At 44.6% G+C, this 24,105-nt stretch overlaps 1 protein-coding gene across 1 annotated transcript; it reads right to left on the bottom strand.

The window, feature by feature from the left end:
* Positions 1-273: 273 nt before the first annotated feature.
* Positions 274-16,089, bottom strand: MRPL1 (mitochondrial ribosomal protein L1; the record flags this gene model as incomplete). The annotated part of the gene is made up of 9 exons (XM_081999355.1): positions 274-956; positions 2,898-2,979; positions 9,837-9,937; positions 11,392-11,503; positions 11,717-11,788; positions 13,222-13,305; positions 14,391-14,634; positions 15,751-15,862; positions 16,056-16,089. The coding sequence occupies 9 exons, from the start codon at positions 16,087-16,089 to the stop codon at positions 808-810; spliced, it is 990 nt and encodes a 329-aa protein (XP_081855481.1). The 3' UTR covers positions 274-807.
* Positions 16,090-24,105: the final 8,016 nt, after the last annotated feature.

The raw sequence follows: 24,105 nt of genomic DNA, 5'->3' as shown, positions 1-24,105 counted from the left end.
ACAGTGCAAACAAACCACTAACTGACTGGATTCTCTGAGGGGCGTCGTATCAGTTACGCATAGATGAAACAACATGATTTGAAAGATAAGGTGCATGATCAGTCCTCCCACGGAATACATCCAATTTTGCCTTGGAAAAATGTCACCTATCACAGTTTGTTACAAAGACTAACCTGCATTCAGAGGCTCAAAGTAGCAGAGCAGTAATCCTCAGTATACCCCTCCAGTATCTACGCATGCAGATTAAATGAAAACAAAGTGAGCTATCACAAGCATCATGCAGACATCACTCCCACCAACTCAACAGGAACACCATGTCTGAATTTACAGAAAAACGCAATGGTAAATAAAGCCTCATCTCCTTCATCGGCGAGCTATACAGCAGCTTTCCACAAGTAACTGCATTAGTTGCTCTGCGGGGGACAGAGTCAAGACAACAGAAGCATTGAACATTCTGCAAGAGTCAAGAGCCCAGCATTATGGACATAACATGTTCTGGCCTTTCGGCCACAACTGTGGAAATTGGATGGCAATACTTCAGAGGTTACAGAAATACTTTTATTAAAGTAAGAACTACTAGGTGCAGAGAAAAAAAAAACCCAAACACACAAACTAGGGAGCTTTCAGGTACCAAAAAAGGGAATTTAAAGTGTCTTCCATTTTGACAACAGACTCTTGTTTGTGACAATGTTTCTTGTTACACAGAATTTACAAGCGAAATTCACAAGGTGGATTTATTTCTTCTTTTCAGAAAGTATGATTTGAATTACACCATCTGCTTTCCAAGCTCGATCATCGTGAAAGACATCAGATACTAACAGGTTCTTGGTCATTCTCTTCATTGTCTTCATTTTTTTCTTCTTCTACTTTCTCCACCTGAGGTAGAAGTCCATCAAGGTTCAATAGCAAACCTTCACTGGTTGAAGATCTAATAACCAACTTCTGCACAAAAGGACCTAGAAAACAAAGAACACCACCAATTCGGTCACTCTAACGCTTTTCATGTCTCCAGGCTGATTTATCTTAGCACTAATCCATACCATGACCGGAATCAGAACTATACACATAGACACATCCCTTCATGAAGCACAGAGAGTTTAACATCCACCCTGGCATATTGGGTTCAAAACGCGACTTGCACTCTGGTGCCATAAAAGGTACTAACTTGATGGCTACCTTACTGCTTCAGCACCTCACCAGCAGTTGACATGCCTGGTGCCCCTGGGCCTTATAACATACAAGTAATGTTTCACTCACACACTCCTCCAAAAAAATGAAATACAGGTGAGCTCACTTTGGGAAGGGGTGCCTATTGGCAAGGTATGGGTGGGAAGTTTGTTGATCACCCAAGTGATCATTCCTTATTCAGCATCCTACTGTGAAATGCTGAGGGAACCTTTTGAAAAGAACTACAAAACCAGTCAGATTTCTTTAAGGAAGGTTAAATTGATCTACGTGATATTGTGAGAACATCTGCCTGGTGGTTTTTTTAATCTCGTATTAGATGAAGTGACTCAGAGGAATGCCGTTTTAGTGATAACTACATAGCTGCACCAAGGCATGTTATTACACATGGAAAGTCTGAAAGGAATGAAAGAACAGCTAGCTATACTTGGTTTAAGTCATTGATAGTTTGCTAGCATATCTACACTCCGCTCTTGTAAAGATGTGTTAATTATCAAGTTTGCTTCCTATAAACAGCAAATATTTTTCACTAAGGCAGTAAAAAGACCCACCACAATAACCAAGCTTGATATGACAAAATCAGTAGAAATACTACTAAGACCAGAAGAGTTTACCCTTACTTGACTAGGTTGGTGTACTACACGTATAACCTCATTAAGGACAAAAATACCACTACTTTCTGCTTCTATTTACTTATATTTCAAGTCAGCCACCCCCTTAAACTTTTTATTTGGGCTGAAACGCTTCTGAAGGTATGTGTGCTTGGTCTGTTCTCTGTACAGGAGTTTGCTGTTAACAGCATCACTGGAACAGATGCGAGATGATTCTTTTTGCAAACATCAAGGCAGTATTAATATAAAAATTTGTTTTCTTAGCTTAAACAAGGCTATTCATCCATAAAAACATGTTCATAAATCACCATTTCCACTCCAGCTAAACAGATGACATTTGTTTAACGTTTAGTTCGTTACAATGAAGAGTACATAGCGTATTAGTTGTTCACATTCGTGGCTCAGAAGAGCGAGCAGAACCCACAGGAACAACATGCAGAATTCAAACCTTTACTCCTTTGTAACCCGATCCTTTAGCTAAGGAATTAAAAAAAATTAACAGTTCTTTCCTTGGAGCAGCAGAAATTTTCAAAATACCTTGGTAATAGGGGGAGGGGAAAAAAAAAAAAGAGGTGGTACACCTTCAAACAGGGCAGCTAACCAGACTAGATGTTAACCGAGGCATACTTTTTAACTAAGGAAACCACAGGTGGATTCCAGGTTCAGATTCTTGGCATTCAGCCACAACAGGGTCAGGTCAGTGGCGTAAAACCGATGCGCACAGAAGCTGAAGACTTCCATGTCTCAGAGGGATTTCCTGGTACGACTTTCATCTATTTAAACATCAAGCCTGCAAAACTTAAGTTTTGTACACCACCTCACTCCCCTCCTCACACAGTCTCTTACGTAGTGCCGCAGTGCAACCAGAGTTCTCATCGAGAAGAACAGATGCTATTCATGCCCTTACAGGCTGTAAAGTGCTTTGGTCCTAACTTACCCAGTTGCCTACCAGCTCCCTCCTCCTACCCCAAGGCAGACAAAGCAGCAAGGTCATTTAATGACAAGCCGGTAAAGAACATTCATTTCTTCATTTTGTTTACTTCAGCTGTAGCTGTGTAGTACTCTAACTTCAACTACCACATTAGAAGAACAGATACTTACCGTAAGATGATGGCTTGAATGTGCAGATGTCATGGATAACTGTTTTTAGATTGGCAATTATCTGCTCAGTAGGCATATCCAGCTGAAAAAGAATAGCACATAGTTAGCCATAGTGATACTTAAAGCCTAGATTAATAAATCTGAAAGCACTGGGTACATATTTATTCTACATTTGGATAGATTTTGTTTTTCTGTGTTCCCTGCTAAGAACTTAAAAACGCCACTAACAGCCTCATCCAAATGACTTGGAGAAAAAGGTATTTTATACATGGTTACATGCTCATCAATGTTCTCCATATTTCTACTGATGACATTAAATTCCCATTGCTCCATAACAACATGTAGCCTTAAGGACGTAAAAAGTCTTAAAAAACAATATATGTACAAGCGTTTTTACAAAAATCACATTAAAACAAAGGACTCGAGGTAAGAAGCTTCAAGAAGTAGCTGTCAAAGATGACATACATCAACTCATAAAACACAAGCATCTCAACTGGAATGCATTAAGAACTTTTAACAGCACCAAATTAATCATTTAAAAACTATAAAACTTTTCTTCCTTTTTTCTTTCCCATTTTAACACACTACAGGGAATATTTTTTTTTTTTTTTTTTTTTTTTTTACACGGAGTACATGGAAGCATTGAGCTCTAAACATATACCAATTCTGTACCTACCCTCTTTACACGCCCTGGTTCCCATCCACGGCATTCTTGACTTTCCAACAAGAACTGTGGACTGATGGCTCCCCGTTCTGCCCAATGTCCTCATCTAGTGCAGCACTTAAGCACACCTCACTTCAAACACACACGTGACCCTCGCTACACGCACCACAGACACTTGGAAGTGAACCAACACCGTTGCCAAAAAATTAGTAACTCCATCTTCCCTCATACACCAATCACCTGAAACCATAACTGCTATTCATCTCATGTGGACTCTTTTTAAGAACGTGCAACTCACGATCGAGACACACATCAACCTGAACACCCTCAGGTCAAAGCCAGGGCTGACCTACCTCTCAGCTCCTGGAGACCTTAGCATGCATTTCTCAGACTTAATGTTCAGCTGCTATAACATCCCGCTATTTAACTTGCCATTTGGTCTCACCGTATCATCCACATATCTCTAAACGAATTAAAAACCAAGTTCTTTTTCCAGATGTTTCAGCTATGGAATGAAGGAGAAAATAGCAGTTATTCTGACAGAATTAACTCTCTTTAGGGGGAGCGTACAGGCATCACTGGGGTCTCCTTTTCCTCTCCGTCACCACTCGAAGCAGCATGAGCAGATTTTATAAACACCTCACTTAATTGTAAATGTATGCATTACTTTGCAAGAGAAATACTGTTATACTTGGCTACTCTCCTCCCAGATCTGGTCCATTAATCTCTCTTCATGCTATTCCGGCAGATTTACAATCCAAATGCAGTTCCTCTGTTCGGCAGGCCAGAGCACATTTGTCTTTATCATTGTCATGCGGACTGCAATGTGCTTAATCATTCATAAATTAACAGACATAAAAATCTGTTTGTTCATTCTGAGCATTTCACTTTGCTGTCAGACTCCCCATGCTGCACTGAATTAAAAATAAAGGAATACTCAAAACCATTTACACAAAATAATTCATTGCTACTAACTAATTAGAAGCTATACTTCAAATAGCATTTGCTTCCAAACATTAAACAAAGTCAGGTCTTAGCAAACCTTCAGTTGCACAATTTCAGTGAGCTGCTTGGCATTCCTCATCTGTAACAAAGTCTAGAAGCATTCCCAAGGGACAGAATTTTTAAGTTGCTCTAAACAAGTTCCAACTTCTTATAAAGGTTTACAAATATAACATGTTATGAGACAAGAACCATCTCGAAGACATGAGTTAATATTCTGTATTTGTTAAGACAGGAAAATACAACAGAGGGACTCGCATTCAGTCAGTCAACATGACACATCCCGAGAGATGACATACCATAATATACTTGACATGCCATCTCCGTAATGAAGACAGGTAATGCTCAGAGGGCTCCAAGTATTTCAAAATAGCTTCCACATCCAAATAAACATTCCAACTTCTAAATAAGTATTCCACAGTAAATCCTTGTGTATACACAGTCACTGTGTATCAGCACTTAGATATTTAGCTTAACTCGAACCTTCGCCAAACTGACAAAGTACAGTGGACCACATCTTCAAGGCTGTGCAAGCTACTCTATTTGGACCGGCTGCGGGGAGAACCAAGTATTCTTAAATCCTGAGCCTTCCTGAGGAATAACCATGCCTGCAGAAGGAGCAACTATAAACCAATTTCTATTTTGTATAAATACAACCTAACCACAAAGCATCTTAAAAAATGACAGTATATACTACAATCAGAACACAGAAATGAATTGTTAAGCCATCTCGCTGTTTGAAGTTTAGGACACCTCTCTAGAGCAGCACAAGGTACTGTAAAAAGGTTCAGGGAAGTTATTTGTTCCTCTTTTTTTTTGAAGAAGAAACATATGTTATATTTGCTTTTAAAAGGGCCTCCCACTAACTCTGCTGCCTAGTGGCAAATTGCCTATTAATATTCAGCACTGCACAAGTTTCACCAAAACAGATCATATTTAGAACTTGATTCATGAAGTGTCAATGCTCCTGATCTTCTTGGGGATCTTTAGAAGACTGCAACTGAATACACAGAAGAGACACTCAGCTATTTGCTGACTACATATGCAAATGAAGAACAAAAAGATGCCCTGCTATTAAAACACTAGCTTTAACCACAGAACTGCTTTTTTGAACTGAGTTTAGAGAACTTTGCCAAGAGATCATTCGGAGCACTGAAACTGTACTGCAGACTTAACTACTAGGCAGTTAGAATCTAACACACACGTAGCTACTAACATTAGTCCCTCTAGTATTTTAACACTATTTAATTTAACACTAATTAATCATCAAATAAAATAAATCTAAAACTAGTAGGAAAGAATAAAGGTAAGTGAAACTATTTTAACAGGTATGACAACCCTAAGTCAACAGGAAAACTCCACGGCAGACCAAAGCATATGACTACAGCTGCATTGCTCATAAAAATGGTTTGCATACAGAAAACATGAAATACCAACTGAATTCAAGTGAGTCAGTCCGGCTTCCCTTATTCCCGTGTCCAGTGAGAGTCCGGTAATACCCACCTGCGTGACCATGTTGTGTTCATCTACCCACTTCTGCCTGGAGGAGGGTAGATAGACTTTTACTCTTTCTCCACACACATTCATTTCGCACAACATACAAAAAGTTTAGATGAGGTGTAAAGCTTGAGCCTCTATCTCACTCGCGTAATCCGTTTCTCCAGTAAGCTGTATTAAGAATGCGACAATGTATACTCCTAAAATAACGCCTAGTACAGCAAGCCAGTTTGGTCCACGCTGTATTCCCTGAACAAATACCCTATTTTTCCCTCCTGCCCCATTTTGAAGTTGCCAGAACGAATACATACACTAGCATCAAGCCACCCATGTTTCTTCCAAGATTTTTTTTCAACTCAGGGCTTCCCACATCAAGTCACCAGGACTTAAAAGTCCTATAATAAAGGCTGCAATAATCAGTAAAATGAAGAGTTTTAGCACCTTCACTCAGAACTCAGGTTCTCTTCAGCTTTCCTGAAGAGCTACAAGACAAGACAGTCATTAAAGACTATCCATTCCAAAAATGAAATGGGAATTTTTATGGCTTTATCTCATGGCATGTAAGAGACTTGGGCTGCCTGGTGACCATTCAATCAGAAAGCTAAGTCAGTTCTCAGAGCGCCGTAACTGGGCTTACAGTTGTGCTAAGGAACAACAACAACAAAAAAATCTACTCCAAGTTCCCTACTACAGCTCTTGAGAGAAGGTCAGAATAAGGGAACACACAAGAGTTCTGTGCAGGAGCCATAATAACATAGACCATGCCGATAGCATTTTCTCGCCTGGCACTCAAGCTCGGTGCATTTCTGAGGTAGTAGCCCCATTCAGTCTACAGGAAAATAAAATCACTAGGCATAAAAATACCCTTACTGAGGCTCTTGTAAAAAGCAAGCCTTTCAGTGCCGTATCTCCAATAGAGAACAGCTCAAACACCTAACAAAAGACAACTGTAACAACCTACGCTCTTTGCACTGTTCCCTTCATGACCCCCCCATTTCAAAGGACACTCACGCTTCAGCCTTCAATCACATTAACAGACAAAGGAGATAGATGCTTCCTCTAGTGCAAACTGGCATTTTTGTTTCCTGCCCTAACTCTCATTTCCATACACTTCTCTGTACATTCTCTGTACCAAGTTTGAGAGATCTCTGGTTCGGTACACACCATTCCATACTTCTGACCGTGCGAATCACACGGTGCTCATGTAAAGATGTCCCTTACCAGAAAATACAGTCTTCTGAACTAACCTTAAACTCTCACGTCCTGAAACCATCTGACTCTTTTCCACAGAAGAGCCATTTTGCAGGCAGCTCTCTGCACAGACAGCAAGATAAACTAGAAATTCCTTCCTGGTGACACATTCGGATTCTGGTTTTTCTGGAGACAACTCCAGCGCGGGAATAAGAATATTTTGTAGTGATCAACAGCACCCTATCTGGACTCAGGAGCTATGCCAAAACCCTGAAGAAAATTACTTTAAGCTGCCCTCTGCAGATAGCTTGATTCTGAAAGAGATACCCCAGGTGTGCTCATTTGTCTGCCTTCTGCTTTAACCTCCATGTCTTAAAAGAACATTTTATTTTCTCTGTTTCACAACTGCAGACCTACAAATTCAACTCAACTGCTTCCAACTTTTGGGCTTTTCAAAAACAGCTCAACCACTACATAGAAAACACCACCGAGGCTGTCGACTTATATGGGAATGCAGCATTACATCAAGCCACGGGCCATAATTGAACTAACAGGCAACATGAGACAGCAGCACTGAGGGAAAACATCTCTTTGCGAAAAACCACCTTGGCAGACTCCCAGAAACATCTACGCTACCGTTTGGACTACAGCAATAGATCTTTATGCTTTTGTTTAATTCATAAATTATTATTTTATCACTGACAAGATTTAAATTTACAAAGCTCTTGATTTAGCGGTGAGCAGATATGCATAACCCCTCAAGGCTCTCTCACTGCCTCTCAGAGCCTTGCCCGCACTCAATTTCCTTCCAGCGCCGCTGCGCAAACAGTAGGAAAACTAGGTCAGGTAAAGGATAGTAGCTAGAGAGGGTGGAGACGATTTTACACGAGCCATAACCACTGACTCATCCCTCCGCACACAACTCGACACACAATGCCGTCACAGAGCATGCCACACCGCATGTGCAGGGTTAGTCACCTCTGCCATGCTGCTGACATGAACTTCGCACATACGAACTCTGTCTGCAAGTAAACCGTCATCGTACTGTTTCTGATCCAAGATTAAGAGTTTGTTCACAAGAACCTACTGTTTCCTTGTACAAAGCGACATCTCTGGCTGCACCAAACCTCCTGAAGTGCCATGAAGCTGCAGGGCTGAGTTGGCCAGACACAGAGCCTAAAGTTATCCAGAACACCAACGTCTAACATCAGTAACAGGACGTGGTGTTTCGCTTCCGAAACCCTAGTGTAGCGGCCTGCAGCTGTGGCCAAACAGAACCAACTGAAATCCTGCTGAAATTCTACATCAAGACCTCAGAGCTCTTCATTCACCTTGATTAAAAACATCACTCTTCTTCCTTACTATACGAGTAGAAACTTTACAGTAAGTGGAATTCACAGGTATGTTTTACGCTGACCTGCAGTATAAGATGATTAAGGTTTAAGCAGTCCAAAAAAAATATTAAATACAGCCACAATACTCAACACCAAGACTGATCTACAGATTTGAGGTGTTTAGGAGTCCATTAAACTGACAACTAAAGATACTTCCTGCCTGTATCAAAGTGCAATATATAACACACTTCAGCAGAACAGTCCCAACAACTTCACTTTTGAGTATCGTATAGATGAGCAAGCCCTGGAAATTCACCTGCTCGACTCAGGGCAGCTAGCCAGAATTAATAAACTTGCTTCTCTCTAACACTGTCAGACAAAGCTTCAGCACCTAGTTATTTGGTACACTTCCTTAACTGATACTGGTACAGAAAAGGAAAACTACAAATCAAGCAGGACAAAACAGAATGAAAACAAAATACCCCAACAAGTTGGGAGCAGGGAAAATACATTATAAAAAAATAATTAAGGAAAACATATTATGGGCCTAAAAAAAAAAAAAAAAAAAAGAGAGAGAGAAAGAGAAGAGATACTCTTATATAACCAAATTTCTTATATGACAGCAAAGCACAAATTAATTTTATATTTCAGATGTACTGCAACCAGTTCTCACTTTTTGCTCCAGTCTAGAACTAAAGTTACCAAAATTAAATGTATCTTTAAGTATTAGGTTAAAGCAAACACTTTTTGATCCACCTGTGCATACTGACCACAGACTTATAGCCCACAGTTCATTTACTTTAAAAAAAGCTTATTTGATTTTTTTTTTTTGTTTTAAACTCATAGAAGAGTCTTGGGGAAGGCAGGAGGAAAGGGAAGCCTATGTTAATATGCCAACTCACAAGGAGATAACTAGGAATAATACCTTTTTCATCCTATTTTGTTCATTATTACAATTCCTTGCCAGTATAGTGGCCAATACAGATCCCATTCATGGCATCAGGTAGGCCTTGCTCTCGGTTTAGCGGAGCGACCTTCTATGGCCACACATTAACGACATACAGGGCTCATATCAGCTTAAGATGTCACACAACAAAGAGTAAGAGTTCCGTTTACCTAACAGGCCAGTTAAGGAACATGGTTAACAATCTTGGGAACACACAGATAAAAAACATGTTTTTCCCCCCTCTTTTAATACTAACTTCAGTTCTGCTCAGTGGAGAAAACCTAAGAACTCTATACACAACTTACTCTTGCTATTCGTGTCTTGATTACACGCTCATCTTGTACCATGTACTCAAGACATTCTCGGAAGAGTTGCAACATTTTGGGAATATCATGGCCCAGGGAATCTAAAGAAGAAAAAAAGGCAAAAAAGTTGACTGAGTACTGCTTAGTCTAAGTGCGGTATTAGTAACAAGACGATTCAATCTTTCGATTACGGCAGTCAAACTCCAATAAAAAAATGCAGTTTCATGGACCAGACAATGGTCTCCTCACACATACTATATAAATTGTTTCTATCTTCCCTCCTTCCTCATTAATCAGCACAGATGAATAGCTAATACAGTAGGAAAGGCTGTAATAAAGGCTTCACTTCAAATAAAGAATCTGTTTATGTATATATAAAACAAAACTTTATTACCTAATGCAATTGAAGCAGCTTGAAAGACCAAAACCTACTGAGTTAAAACAAGCCCCAAGTTTTCCTTGAAAACGAAGCCTACAAGTACGTAATAGCAAGGTTACACACTACCTGAACACACAGGCCCAATCCAGCCGTTCCAATGAGTCAAGACAGCTGTTTCTTATCTCAGCTGCAAGGGCTCATTTAAGAGATTTACACCATCACTCAATTGCTTCAAATACAAGCATTACTTCTCTCCTTTCTCTTTGACAGCTCCAAGAGAAATCAGCTCTGGATAAGCTACAAGCCAAGTAAGGTCATAATGACATAATATAGCTTTAATTTGTTCCAAAAAGTATCTGTACTATTCTCTGTTGCAGTCTTTTCAACAGGTTAATAGGTTTGCCTCAAATGTTTAGGAGCCTAAAAACACCACCCGCAGCTTGTAAAACATTAAGGCAGCCAGGTGCAGGGAAGTAAGAAAGATGGTTCAAGACTCAGTGCTTCACACAGCTGGCACAGGCTTTCTGTTTGAAAAACAGCTTTTTTTTTTTCCCCCCCCCGTAAATTTTAAATCCTGCCCTGACAGACAGCTAAAATAAAGTTAGTCAACAAAGCAGGACAAAAGTATTGAGAGACTGATGTTTGTTGCCATGAAAACCTGACCTAAAGAGGAAATGCCTTGAGCATTATGAAAAAGGAGAGGCCACACAGGTAAGGGAGCAGGCTGCCTGAAAGAAAAGCATAACTAACTCCACTGTTGAGTAGTAAGGAACAGGCAGACGGAGAAGTAGCAGTCATGAAGCTGGGATCCATACAATTGCACAACAGTTCAACACCACAACTATCTCGGTGAATATGTGTTTTTTCAAGTTGCTTCTGTTTTTTCAAGTTGCTTGTGTTTTCCTGGGTAACTTCACAATACTATTATGGTTCATCAGGACTAACAAGCATAGGGGCAACGAGTAGGCAAACTTATCTTGGTCTGCCTGTTTTAAGAGAAAAGCACAGTTCTAGATACCTAAAACTACTCTTATCCAAGACAAAACAAGTAGTACAGTAACACACAGTCCAACACCTAGTGTGTTGGATACATCCTCATCAAAAACCTTTCAGTGCCACCTCTAGGGTTAAATCCTGTTCAGTACTTGAGATTTCTAAGAAAGAATTGCTTCTTACTTCTTTTCGTGCTTGGGTATTTTCGTCTTAGTTTGTTCCTTAACGGTATTAGCTTAGGCATTATTGCAGGGACAGCTACATAGAAATCCGCTTGGATTTCATCTTCCAAAATCTACAATGAGAACAATTAAATATATTTAGGAATACAGTAAATTACCTCAGTACACAAGTTGACCTACAAGCACGTCCGAGCACAGAAACCCATCCCTCACTCTCCGTATTGGCTGCTAACTTCAAGCTGGAGTTTATTGAACATGAAGTTTCTTGTTCCCCCCACCCTCAGTTCAAGTTACGATATTAATACAATTCTTAAAAAAGTAAATACCCATTTGATTAATTCAAGTCCTCCCACAACAGCAGCTCCATTCTCTCGAGCTATTTCGGCTTCTTGCTCATTCTGTTGAGAGAAAAAAAAATTAGTAACATCTGTACTAACAATTAGTCTGTATCAATAGCACTGCACAGGTGATTTATCTTGGATAACTGGGTATAAACCCACACTATTTCCAGGCTTGGAAAAAAAGAATGAGTTAAGGCAAAGACCAAAAATATCTCAAGCTGGTGATTTAATACAGCAGCAGCAACTCCATTTCACAATAAGAAGCAATGTCCAAGTCTTTAGCTGGCTGCTGCTTGAGAAGGAGGAGAAAAGCCCATCCCATTTGCAGAGGAGCTCTATCAAAAGCCCTTTCTCTCCCACCTCCATTCCTTGGACACTACAACAAACCACCCACTGGATGGAGCCAACATCTTACTCTAAGCTTGAAGAAAAGCACAGAACATGCTACTAAAAACCACTGTACAGTAAGTGAAACTGCTATTAAACTTGGGCTTCAAGGAGCATTTACAAGTTGACCTCATCGGTCCTCCGCAAGGTTTTGCTTTTAATAGTCTGAAATACGGAAAGGTAAAAGGCATCGGTTTTGTAAAAACTTGGGCTCAAGATTTTGATACAAGCAGGTATTCATGACTCAAAGCCAGAATCAACTTTTCCTCACATGAATAAACCAAACAGCTCCACGCTTCCATCCAAAAGCAGTAGCAAGTGTTTTCAGTCCCTCAACCTTTTTCCACATACGCACCTTCACAAGGCATGGGATCTCTTACCCCACATGAATCCGAGTCAAGAGAGAAGGTTGCAACATAGAGAACCAAAGAAGCTGGCATGCACGGGTCCTTTGTCAGCCTTCCGTTCTGTATGAGGATTCTCACCTTGTCGCTCAGGTAGAGAATTTCACCAAAATTAAGCCCAAAGGGTAGTCAACTAAATGCGTGACAGTTCTCCAGGATGATCTCATACACATATACATAGGTCTACTCTGCTAGAATCATTAACTCGCAAAAGACAGCAGCAAAGGCTGAAACTAGTCTCATACAGATGCTACAATTGCTCTACGCACCAATTTCCCATTAGGGAACTTCTAGGAGAGGAGACAAAGGCTTTTGGGCAGAAGGCTGTCATTTAGAGTCTTTGAGGAGAAGTTACTAAACCATCTGCCTGTATTACAAAAAGGAGACAAAGGTTTTACTCTGTAAGCGATCTTTAATCATCTTTTCCTTCGTCACATCTATGCAGACATTTACTCCCCAAGTGCATTGCTAGAATAATCTACATCCAGATAAATCTACCGAGATAAAGGAAATCCTGTAAGATCCTTGTTAACGCATTCAGACGCTGCTGAAAACGAATCCTAGACAGACTGAGAAGTTCTGTAACCATTTGCAGAGTCTCCTCAGTAAAAGGTATAGTACTTGCATGGGAAGTAGGTGTGTTGTAAGAGCATGCTAGATACATAAAACATATAAAGCAACTAACACAAGCCTACCCACCTCTGTGAAAACCAAGACCTTATTCGTTTCATCTGTAAAGCGATATGGAAGAACAACAGTGCTTGCAAATGGATCCACTTTTTTCTAATAAGTAAAGAAAGAAAAATATTAATACAAAGAAATAGCAACTTAAGGGCAATTTACACAACCGTCCAGAGCTGGTCCCCTAAATAGCAATCTTACCCGCAATTTCCTTGCGCAGAGGTCATAACAAACAAGCATGAATACTTTTTTATGTCCAGTATACACTCAAATCTAAACTTGAGAGACAGGAATTAATTACGCTGCAGTTTGCCCAAGAGAAAGGGGCTGGGATCAGCGACTCCAGCGTAGGATTGCTACCAGGCTCCGGTGCGGCCACTAACAACCCCTGAGGTGCTGCAGTTGCAGCTTATCTAAATGACATTTCAGATGTTATGGCTGATGCAAACCATCAACAAGGAATGTGTCTCTCACTGAGCCTTAAAAATACCACATGGCCTCCGAAAGCAGGAGCAAGAGCTCTCATTTCTTTAAGCATGAACTTACTTTCTGACTCTAAGGGACCCCTGGTACACCAAAGGGAAATTTAGTTACACACATGAAGAAACCACCTCTAGAGTAGCCCATTTTCTACTTATGGGGGAAGCAGGAGGAGTTTTAGGGAAAAACTAAGCTATGGCTAGACACTTTTAAATCAAAAATGTCATAGGCAAACAAGGGATAACATACTTTCAAGGAACATTATCTTTAAAAACAATAAAAATCAAAACAAGGTGCCAGACAGAGGCAGGAAGAAGCTTGTCTTTACACGTCTCCTTGTAACAATCATCCCAGAACAAAACACACACGTGATTTTGGTAACACATCTTTAAGTTCAAAGCCCAAACAGATTTAAAGCTTAGTTTGATCAGTTCTGTCCAAACGTGAATTTTAGTCACATAATAGCCTGTTTTCCAAATCCTCAGCGGTGCTATCTTCACCTCGGGAGCTGGAGGAATGGTTAGTACTTATACATACATAAATAAAGGCACTAAGCCACCTGCAAAAGCACAAGTTATTCTGACAATCAACGAAACTGCATGAGGCAGCTGAGAAGGCTGACAAGAGCAACTGCTCTGCATGTAAAACATAGCCTTTCTACATTAAAAAGAAAAAAGTATCAAAATTTTTATACGGTTCCAACCTACCTTCTTCTGTAGTGCCATATCTAGGAATACGTTAATGTAGACATACTGTTTGGGGTAAGTGAAGTCCAGTTCCTGAAATTTCTTTAGCATACCCACAGCCTCTTCCACATCATAGGATGGCCTCTCATAATACCACGTCAAATATACATCATCCACAGGCTTGCTCATCAGCGGCCGCCTCCGAGTTACTTGTTTCTTTTTTGTTTCTTCCTGCTTGGTCTTTTGTGAACCTCTTTTTGCAGTTCTAGGACAAACAAAAAAGATTGTTAGATCATGAATTGAGGAGTTTGGCACATGTTCCAAGAGAAAAACATAGATACTGTCATATGTCACTTATGAAGTAACAATTAGTTAACAAGGAGGTTCTACACAAGATGAACGGCATCCCTAAACTCATCCCAGTTATTTGTCTCACATGGCCAAGACAGAAATCAAAGCTCTGAAGCCAATTAAGCTCCTCAAACAACACAGCCACGTTTGCGCAGCATGGAACCAAGTTAATGCCTCCTACTATATCAAAGCAAAACCCGGTTAAGGTAACACACCAACTTTTAGAGGTCTTGCCTTCACATGGGCTGGTAGCAGGCACTGTGCCCAAGCTGCTTCTAAACCAAGCAAATCTCACACACTCCTTACTGCTAATCAGAAGGAAGCACATCTGCAGGGTTTTTCTTCTTCTCGTAGTGGATCATGGCCCACCTTCCAAAAAGGGTTTATCCTCCCTTTCCCGTATCATTTTGCATGCAGTTAACAAACACTACCCCACTTCTTGTTCTCCTATTTTTAAAGGCTCTCAAGTCAAGCAGAAAAACATTAAAGTAACAGCTAGATACTGCACTCCTCTATTAATTATGGTGAAAGAGTCTGCAGCACTTCAGAGAACTTAGCATACAGCACGCTTCACTGTTCTGTACACAGAGATCATTTTCACTTCTCCCACTTATGCCATAGTATCAGATTTAAAGAGACAATAAATTAAACCATAAAAAGCAGAATGAAGCAAAAAAAAAAAAAAGGAACTTACTGAAACCAATTCCGTAAGGTCACCAGCTGACAGTACACCTTAAGCTGTAAACCAGCCATTCTCTCCAAAAGCACCCATCAAAAATATCACATCAATTTTCCTCCTAACCATTACATTCATTCTTACAAGAGTAACAGAAAACATGTCCTGCAAGCGCAGCTTAGCTCTCCTCCCTCCAAGCTGTTTGTCTAGGAGCCAGCAACGTGCAGGATGCCACCAAGGCCAGCTCGGCTGCTAGAGCGACACCGCACACACCAAAAACACCCCACACTCCCCCCCGCCCCCGAACATTCGACGGCCAAGTGAGCTGCTTCGGATGGAAAGAGACCCACTCACTTCGCTGCCGCAGCGTAGGGCCGGGCGGGCGGTGCGACGTTCACCAAGGCGGGGACGGCGGCGAAGCGCTGGTCGAGCCTGGGGAAGACACAGCCGCGACGCGAGGCCAGTACTGCGAAGGAAAAAGCAACACGGCCTCAGACAGGTGCCCCGGCATCCCTGCCCGAACAAGTCCCACAGCGCCTCAGGGTCGCCCCTGCCCCACGACTCAAGGGAAAGTCGGCGGCTGGAAATACAGAAGAACCGACTGCCAATCCCCACGCTTTCCCGGCGGTAAAAGCCCAGAGACGGCGAAACCCCTTCACCTCTCCACAGGCAGCGGCCAGCGGGCGCCGCCATCTATGCGGAGCCGTCGCAGGCCAGCGCCGAAAACGGCCCCCACGGTGGCGAAGGAAAGGTTCCGGTGGCGGACGGGTCCGGGTACTTCCGGCGCTAGCCGGAAGTACGCAACGGCGTCCCCCTCCGCCGTTCCCCCCACCCGCCGCTGCCGGGGCCCACCGTTCCTTTCGAGCGCGTGTCCCGTCTCCCGTCTTTCCCGTCTTGTGTCCGGTTTCCGGTGAGGGGCTTATTGCCGGGGCTTGTATAAACGCTACCAGCCCGGTTCTTAACCGGCCTGAAAGGCGGCCTCGGGACAAATCCGGGGTTGTCCCCGCAGCCCTGGGAAGAAAACTGCCCCCCCCCGCCCGAAAAGGCGTTCAATGGGCTGGGCCTGTGTCAGAGGCCTGGCAACATGGTGGCGTCTCCTGCGGGCAGCCAGAGCCGCTTCCCTCAGAAACCGGCGGCTTTCTGCCGGAAAGAAACATCTGTGCAGGTTAACATCGGCCGTTGCACTCTTAACGTTTCTTGCTATGAGTCCCAAATAATTCAAGAAAGAGATTTTCTGGCTGCTGTCAGTCTTGTTCCCTTGCAAATAGGCTGGGAAAACAGCCGCCTGGTCTACAAACGTGCTCGTGGAGTGGCAGCCATCAATACGAACTTTATTTAACCCGGTCCTAAGCTGTTCATATATATGCCATAAACTATAATCCTGTCTTTCGCTATACAGACGCTCGTTAAAGGGGGCCCATTTATTCTACACTGACGTGGTTTTGGCTAGAAGCATCCCGACTCCTGCAGTTTCATTCCCCTCCCTGATAAATCTGTGTCCTTAAGAACATTCTCTAAATGTAATCAAGTCCTTCCTGCTCGAAACTCTCAGCTCAGGCTCATCTCTGTTGGTTTGTTCTGAAGTATGTGTAAAATACCCGACTAGCAGTGACACTACATGTCCTCCCCTGGCGCAAGATGGATTCCACAGAAACGGCAGCGTTTGTCTCCATAGGGACCACGGGCGCTTGTGAAGGCCCGGCAGTTTTTGGATGTTCACATCTCACCTGGCATCCCCCGATACAGCCGGGAGCCTCTTGAACTAGAATTGTCATTTTTAAACGAGATGTACGTGCATACATAAAACGAATCATCGCAAACCTGGTATGTGTTCATCCGATGTAACTTAGACCCTCAGTGTCCTGGGAAAGGATCGCGACGGGGAGGTGTGAGGGTGATAGGAGAAAAAAACCCTCTTCGGTTAAAGAAATCTTAGTGAGGAGTGAAAAGGCGTGAATTTAAAACACAGAGGCAGAGCAGGTTTGGGGGAAGGGCTTCTTTTCGGACGCGCATGAGGCACATATGTCTCCTATCGTGGTAGCAGATGTAATACAAGACTCACCACGTGGCTCTGTTTAATATGCACCTGTGATCAGGTAACGACCTGCATCCTTTACGGCCTTCCTCCAGGACTCCTCAATCCCTTTGTGAGCCTCCGACTTGTTAAGACACAAGGTCGCTGCTCTGGATCATGGATTTTGGCCCCGAGAGGGAAACACAGGCTTGCAGTTAACATGCACCCATTCCCGGTGTCAAAACCCCTTGCTCTACCACTCCCTGAGCAAAAATGAGCTTTTTCACTCCAGCAAGAGTCCAGGAAGATGCAGTAGAAAGCAAGTTTGAATAAAAAACTCTTGGGCCTGATCTCTTGTCCCACCCCATGCCCCCCCAGCTGCTTGCTGCTCCCTCAGACACCCCCGTGCACCTCTCCAGTGCTTTTTTTTCCCCCCAGCATCATTTTTCCACCTGGTCAGCATACAAAGACCTACATCCCTTGCTATCCCTGGCTGCTGCTTTTATTTTCATTTTCAATCCATCTTTCCCTCACAGTAGGCCCACGTTCCTCCTCACTGAGGAACATGGGGATGGCCAACAGAAGGATTTTGGTGTGTCTAATGAGACAAGACGGGCTTTAACACTGGAGTGACGTTTTGACGTTTACCTGCGCTTCCTTGCTTCAGCTGCCCAGAAGAGCATCTCCTGCCTCACACGGGTCCGTACAACTGAAATTTGGGCGCCGAACAAGATTCCCCAGAAAAGGAGCTGCTGCCTGCAGAGGAACGAACGTGACTGAAGCCGAAGAGGAGATGTCTGCACCCTCAAAGTGGAGGTCGGCCCCTGGGCTTTGCTGGCGGCCATTTCCCTCTCCCACTCTCCCAACCCTGGGGGCGAGCAGCCCCCTCCTCACCACCAAGCCTCCATAATTTGAAGGGCAAGCAGCCCCCCCAGAAGTCTCCCCCAAACCCGAGCCACGTCCCCTGGGGTGCCGCAGGCCGCTGGCCCTTCCAGATGACCACCGCTCCAGAGAGCGCTCCTGGCTGCCGCCAACAAAATCATGAGGTGAAATTGGGGTGCCTTCCCGCCCTCGGGCGCTCCGGGGACCTGCCGGTATCCCCTCCCCGGGCCGGTGATGCGTCGTTCCCCGCCCCGGGCAGGTGTTGACACTGGCCGCAGGGGGTGACAGGGTCCCGCGTCTGCCCGAGGTCCCCCCCCGACGACGGCCCCGGCACCGCCCGCCTCCCGCCGCCGCCTCCCGCCTCCCCGCGCCCGCCCCCGCCTCCGTCTCCTCCGCCCTCCGCGCCGCCCGAGCCCCGGCCAGCTCCTCCCCGCCGCCGCCGCCACCGCCGCCGCCCCGGCCCCGCGGCTCCGTCCCCGGCCCGGCACCGCTCCCCGGCGGGCCGCCGCCTGCATGTCGTTGCTGCCCGCCGCCCCGCCGCCCCGCCGCCCTGCCGCCGCCGGCCCCGCCGCCCCGCCGCGCCGGATGCAGGTGAGCGCCGCGGCCCGACGGGGCCTGGGCGGTGCGAGGGATCGGGCCCGCGCCGCCATGTCGGGCCCCGCCGCCGCCCCGCCAGCACCGGGGCCAGCACCCGGGGCGGCCGTCGCGGCCTGGCCCGCCTCGCAGCCTCCGCTCCGCGCCCTGACGGTTCCCTGTATACGGGCGGGGTGCTGCGGGCGTAGCCCCGGCGGGGGGCGGCCCGGAGGGGAACCGGGCTCCCCCGAGAGGCCGGGGGGGTGAGGAGGGAGCCGGGGTCCCGGCCCCGGGCCCGGCGCTGGGGGATCCGTGGAGGCTGGGCCGCGGCGGCGTTGGCAGCCGCCCCCCGAGCTGCTTTCGGAGATGCCAGGCTCACTCCATAGCCCTGGCTGAGTGGGGCGAGCAGTGGGGCGAACCCCGACTGTGGGGCAGACCCCAGCTGTGGGGCAATCCCGGGCCATGGGGCGCATGCAAGCGCTTGCCCCAATCCCCTCCGGGCCAGCTGGCACGCCGTGATGGGACCTGCCGCCGTGGGTGACCCGGCAGCAGGGTTGGCCAAGGTGTTTTTGGGGAGGCGCAGGTCTCGCCGCCTTTTCCCGGTGGTCCGCAGCAGTCCCGTACGGGGAACGTGGCAGGAACGTCACCTGTGGCAAAAGCTGGGCTTCAAGTTTGAGCAGTGGTGCTTGCAAATAAAAATGTACCTAAACACTGAGTTTTTGTAACAGTTTTGGGGCTTGCTTTTCAAACTTAAGTTGTCTCTGTAAATATGGCGGAAGCCTCGGTTGCTTTCTGCACCAAGTTTTATCTGACCTTCTGAAATCTTCAGACGAGAAGCCTTTATCAGGCAATTTTTCAAACTTTGAATAGGCAAAGTATTTGCTTTGGGGAGTTACTACTTCTCATGCGCTGGCGTGTTGATAAGAATTTTAGATGGCCTTGTTTAAGGGGTGGGGGGGAGGTTTGCTACAATTAAATTCATACCTGTGCCATCCCCTCTGTACGACGCTCCGCTGCTCAGCCGAGCACAAACGCCCTCCCCCGCACCCTAAAACTAAGCTAGAGGGGAAAACACCTCATCCTGAAGTCGCTCACAGTTACACTTCGTGTGTGTGTAGACATGGCTGATAATGAAAGCGATGATAACGTGTCTATTTTTACCCTCTGCCATTCCTTTGAAATGTTTTTGCCCAGGTGCCTTTTTTTTTTTCTTTTCCTAAAAAAAAAAAAAAAAACAAACCCCACATTATTTCTAACCCAAGGAATTCCTAGAAGCTGTATCCCACTTCGGAGGGCCAGAAAGCTCTGACGAAGGTGGAGCGCGGCCTTTGCAAACGCAGCACTGCCAGTGATTTTACTTCTGCGTTCTCTCTATCAAAGTAGGAAGCGAAGGTGATATTTGCATTGCCAAATGTGACTCTTCCGAAACCCAGCCCGCTTTAGGTACGGCCACGTGCTGGCGATACCTCACAAAAGATAAAGGCAGGCTTTACGTTTCAGGTTTACTTAGCGCTGCGTGCAAGCGCAGCCTGATCTGACTTCCTGTACGTAGCCCTTTGGACGGCTTTATTCGTTACTGAACGCCAAGCGGGTTTGGAGGCACTGAAGCGCCTGCCTGTAGCTTTCTTTTCCCCCACGGAGAGTGGTGGGAGTTGATTTACAGCTTTATTTTGTAATTTTGCTCCAGAGCCGATCCGCAGCGCACACTTCTAACATCTGGCTGCTCCGTGCTCTAGAATAACGATACGCATCACCGTACGCGCGGCCCGCAGTATCGTGTCGATTCATCCGAAGAGAACTTACGTTTGAGCGTCAACTCGGGCGTTAAATCTCCTTGCCGGCTGCCTTCAGAGACGATTGAAGATGACGAAAGGCCTGCTACAGTTTAACTGTTCGGTTTAACTGAACGGTGGGAATTTTGCGGTGCTTTGCTGTCTGCTAAACAAATGCCGTTAAACACTTTCAGTTTTGTTCTCTTCTTACTATTAAAAGCGAGGGCGGTCTACTCTGAGTGCTAAAGTACAGCAGAATTTAATTTATTCCGTTTCATCTTTTCTTCCTACAGGGACTCTTTCTAATTTAGTTTGTGTGCTTAATTGAAGGATAAAGTACAATGTAAATAGCTGATAGCTATTGCCATGTTGCTGAGCTAAATTTACATCTCTTCTGTCCTTGGAAGCCGAGATCCTAATGGGTCAGCAGCACGCGAGTAAGACTACCCATCATCAGACTGTTAGAAAAACTTAGTTTGGCAGCAGCACGAAAACCACAAAACTTAGCAGATTCATTTCAGTCACCGTGGAGTTTCCCACCAGGTCTATATGGCAAACTTCTGCTGGCACAGCTCTGTCAGCGAGCGCTGTGACGAAGTGTGACCCGTGACTGACATAGCTGTGCCAGCAGAAGTCCCAGCTGTAGAAGCAGTTATCTGCAAAAGCGCACTTTTACTGATATAGCTTGTTTTCGTTTGTAAAGGGTGTTTTTCCCTATCCCAGGAGCAGTGCCGCTCCCAGAGATTTAGTGTGATCAAACATTTATTTGCCTGGCTTAGAAGGGACGACTGCTCAGGGTGTATTTTCTGTCTGTGGCTCTCCTCTTCCCATCCACGGTGTCTAGGAGCTCGGTCACTTTTGCAGTAGGAATTCTCTCGTGGAAGTAAGTGATGTTATGGCTGTACTTGCTTTCTTTCTGTCCAGAGGTGTTTATGAAACTTCCATTTCAAGTGATAAGGTGGGATTATCCCCCCCTCCATGTGGCTGTGGTTATTTTTCATTAACAATCTTGTTTTTGCAAAAAGCTAGGCAGGCTTTTGAGCAAGTTTTCCAAGCACAGTAATATTTAGCTTTCGCACCAGTCTTACGAGAGATAAGCCAGAAAGTGATCCCGAGGTGTGTGTGGACTCAGGTTGTAAAATGGAAAGGCACCACTGGAGAAAAATTAATTAATTTCCACATTGGGGTAAGTCTTTACTTAATTTAAAATCTAAAATGCCAAGAAAAAAAAAACCCTTACATTTAGGTAGATCACAGCAGTGGCTGTCTTTTTTGTTCAGAATCAGTGTGCACAAACGGTGAGGTGTGTTTCTTTTTAAAACCTTTCCGAGGGCATTCTCTTTTTAAGTGGTAAAATTATGCATCAGTAACGTGCATAATTTTAGAGCAAACTTTCTTTAACTGCAACAAAACCCCAAACTGCTTAGATCAGCTTTAATCTGTTGGACACTTTTGGGTTACTTGGGTTCAAAGGGAGAGATAAATACGAATAAATGGCTTGCTTACTATTTAGTGGAAGAAGCTTTCGGGATCCCAAAAAAGGCACTCGAGGTACTGGGCGTAACCTGATTTGCAGAATACCGAGGAAGCAAATGTAACGGTGGAGCTTACTTGTTTGGGAGCGTAAGACGGCACCTGAGAAAACTTTAAAAAATAAGTTAAAATATGTCTTTGGCATATTTAGATTGAGGAGGATTTGCTGTGGATTTACTACTTTAAAGCATTAAATGCTAAGCCGCTTGTAATATTTTTTTTTCCCCCCCAAATTCTGTGGTTCTTTTGATGATAGCCTGTAATCAAGGCTTGGGTGCTTGTTACTTGCTTTCTTCCATTTCACAGAGCATTTCTCCTGTCTCGAACAGATTTGCTGCTAGCGCTATAAAGGTATAGATAGCTCTTAAGAGCACCAGCGCTCGCTTCTACGTTTCTCTACATCCCCTGCGCAGCGCTGGTGGCTCAGCCTAGGGCAGCAAGCTGCCTTCCATGCCGCACTTAGCTTGCTCAGGACGCCCTGCTGTCGGGTCTTCCGTCCCTCTGGAAAGCTGTGTAGAACTTGTGACTAAATCCAGGAGCTGTGCGTTCTCCTCCGTTTATCAGGTTATCAGTTAATGTACGTGTCAAAACATGCAGCGAGCGATTTTGATGGTGCAACTGCCCCAGCTGAGCTGATGGAACTTTGCTGGTGCTGGCGAGGGAGGCACTGCTTTGCTCCCGGTGCTGCCACGCATCGGACCCTGTGCTGAACCAGTTTCGCTCACTCACCTGACAGTAAATAAACAAAACAGGAGATGGAGGCTGCAAAGCCTTCAGGTTGTTGAAAATGATGATTCGTACCGTGTAACTTCACCTTTTGATTAATTCTTTGGGCTTCAGTGATTTGTCTGTACAGCTCCTCCATCTCACCTGTAATGATAAAAGAAAGAGACTGTCTTAGGACATTCCTTGATAGGTATCTAGCTGGTGACGGCGTCTCTGGAATTCTCTTGCTCTCTTCCACCATCTTTAAAGGCTCGTGCATCTCATGTCCATGTCAGCAAACTTCACACCTCCTCCGCAAGACCCCCAACACCCCAAAACCTATCAAACAAGTCAGAGGCGACAAAGTAAACTCTGAAGTATCCTGCAATAGATGGCAAAAAGACTTTATATGCACAGGATTTACTTGATCCGTTTGTACCTCTTTCCGGAGCGCCTTGGAGTATAACTCGAAGAGCGAGGTGCAGAGAGGACCGTGTGAGCCTTTAGCTGAACACGCCAACTGACTTTGAAGCTTGCTCAATTCACAAAAGGTGATGTCTGCCTGGAATGGCAGGGTACTAAACATGACTTGGTTTCTGTTATTTGGGAGAAAACTCCCCTCAGAGCTGAAAACGAGAAAAAAAATTAAACCCACCAACCCCCCACTCCCTCCCAAACTTAAATTACTCTGAATAAAAAAGAGCAACACTGGAAGACAATCTCTCAAAAAAGCTGCTCTGGAATCCTGTTTAGAACAACAACTTTCCCAGCCACTTGCTCATCTCTCTACAGAGTATCAAGAAGAAGCTATAGGAAAGCTTTCCCTCCACAGTTCGAGAGAGGGTCATTGAAAATATGATTAAAGATAGACAGAAATGCCTTATGTGATGTTCTACAAGAAACAAATTCCATCCCTTTCAAGGAGAGATGTTAAACCAGCACTGATAGAATTATTCCAAGATGAAGAAAAAGCAGCTACAAACAGTTTTAGCTACAACTCATGTGCAGTCGGTGAGCACAGAGATTTTTTGACGTGGTACAAAGTCAGCACCTAGGCCCAAAGAACAGAACCCCATTTAGCCGTTGCGTGTCATACACACAAATGATTTAACTAAAGCTTGTAACCTGCATGTGTACACAAGGAACAGATAAGGCTGTGTGTGTTCACCCTTACTTTGGCATTTCCTGATGTGAATGATTAATGGTGTCTCACGATTGCACGACACGGTA

The sequence above is a fragment of the Phaethon aethereus genome (assembly GCF_964289735.1).
Source record: "Phaethon aethereus genome assembly, chromosome: 4".
In the NCBI taxonomy this organism is placed as follows: domain Eukaryota; kingdom Metazoa; phylum Chordata; class Aves; order Phaethontiformes; family Phaethontidae; genus Phaethon; species Phaethon aethereus.
Note: the sequence above shows the minus strand (reverse complement) of the source record. Positions and strands in the feature narration are given on the sequence as shown.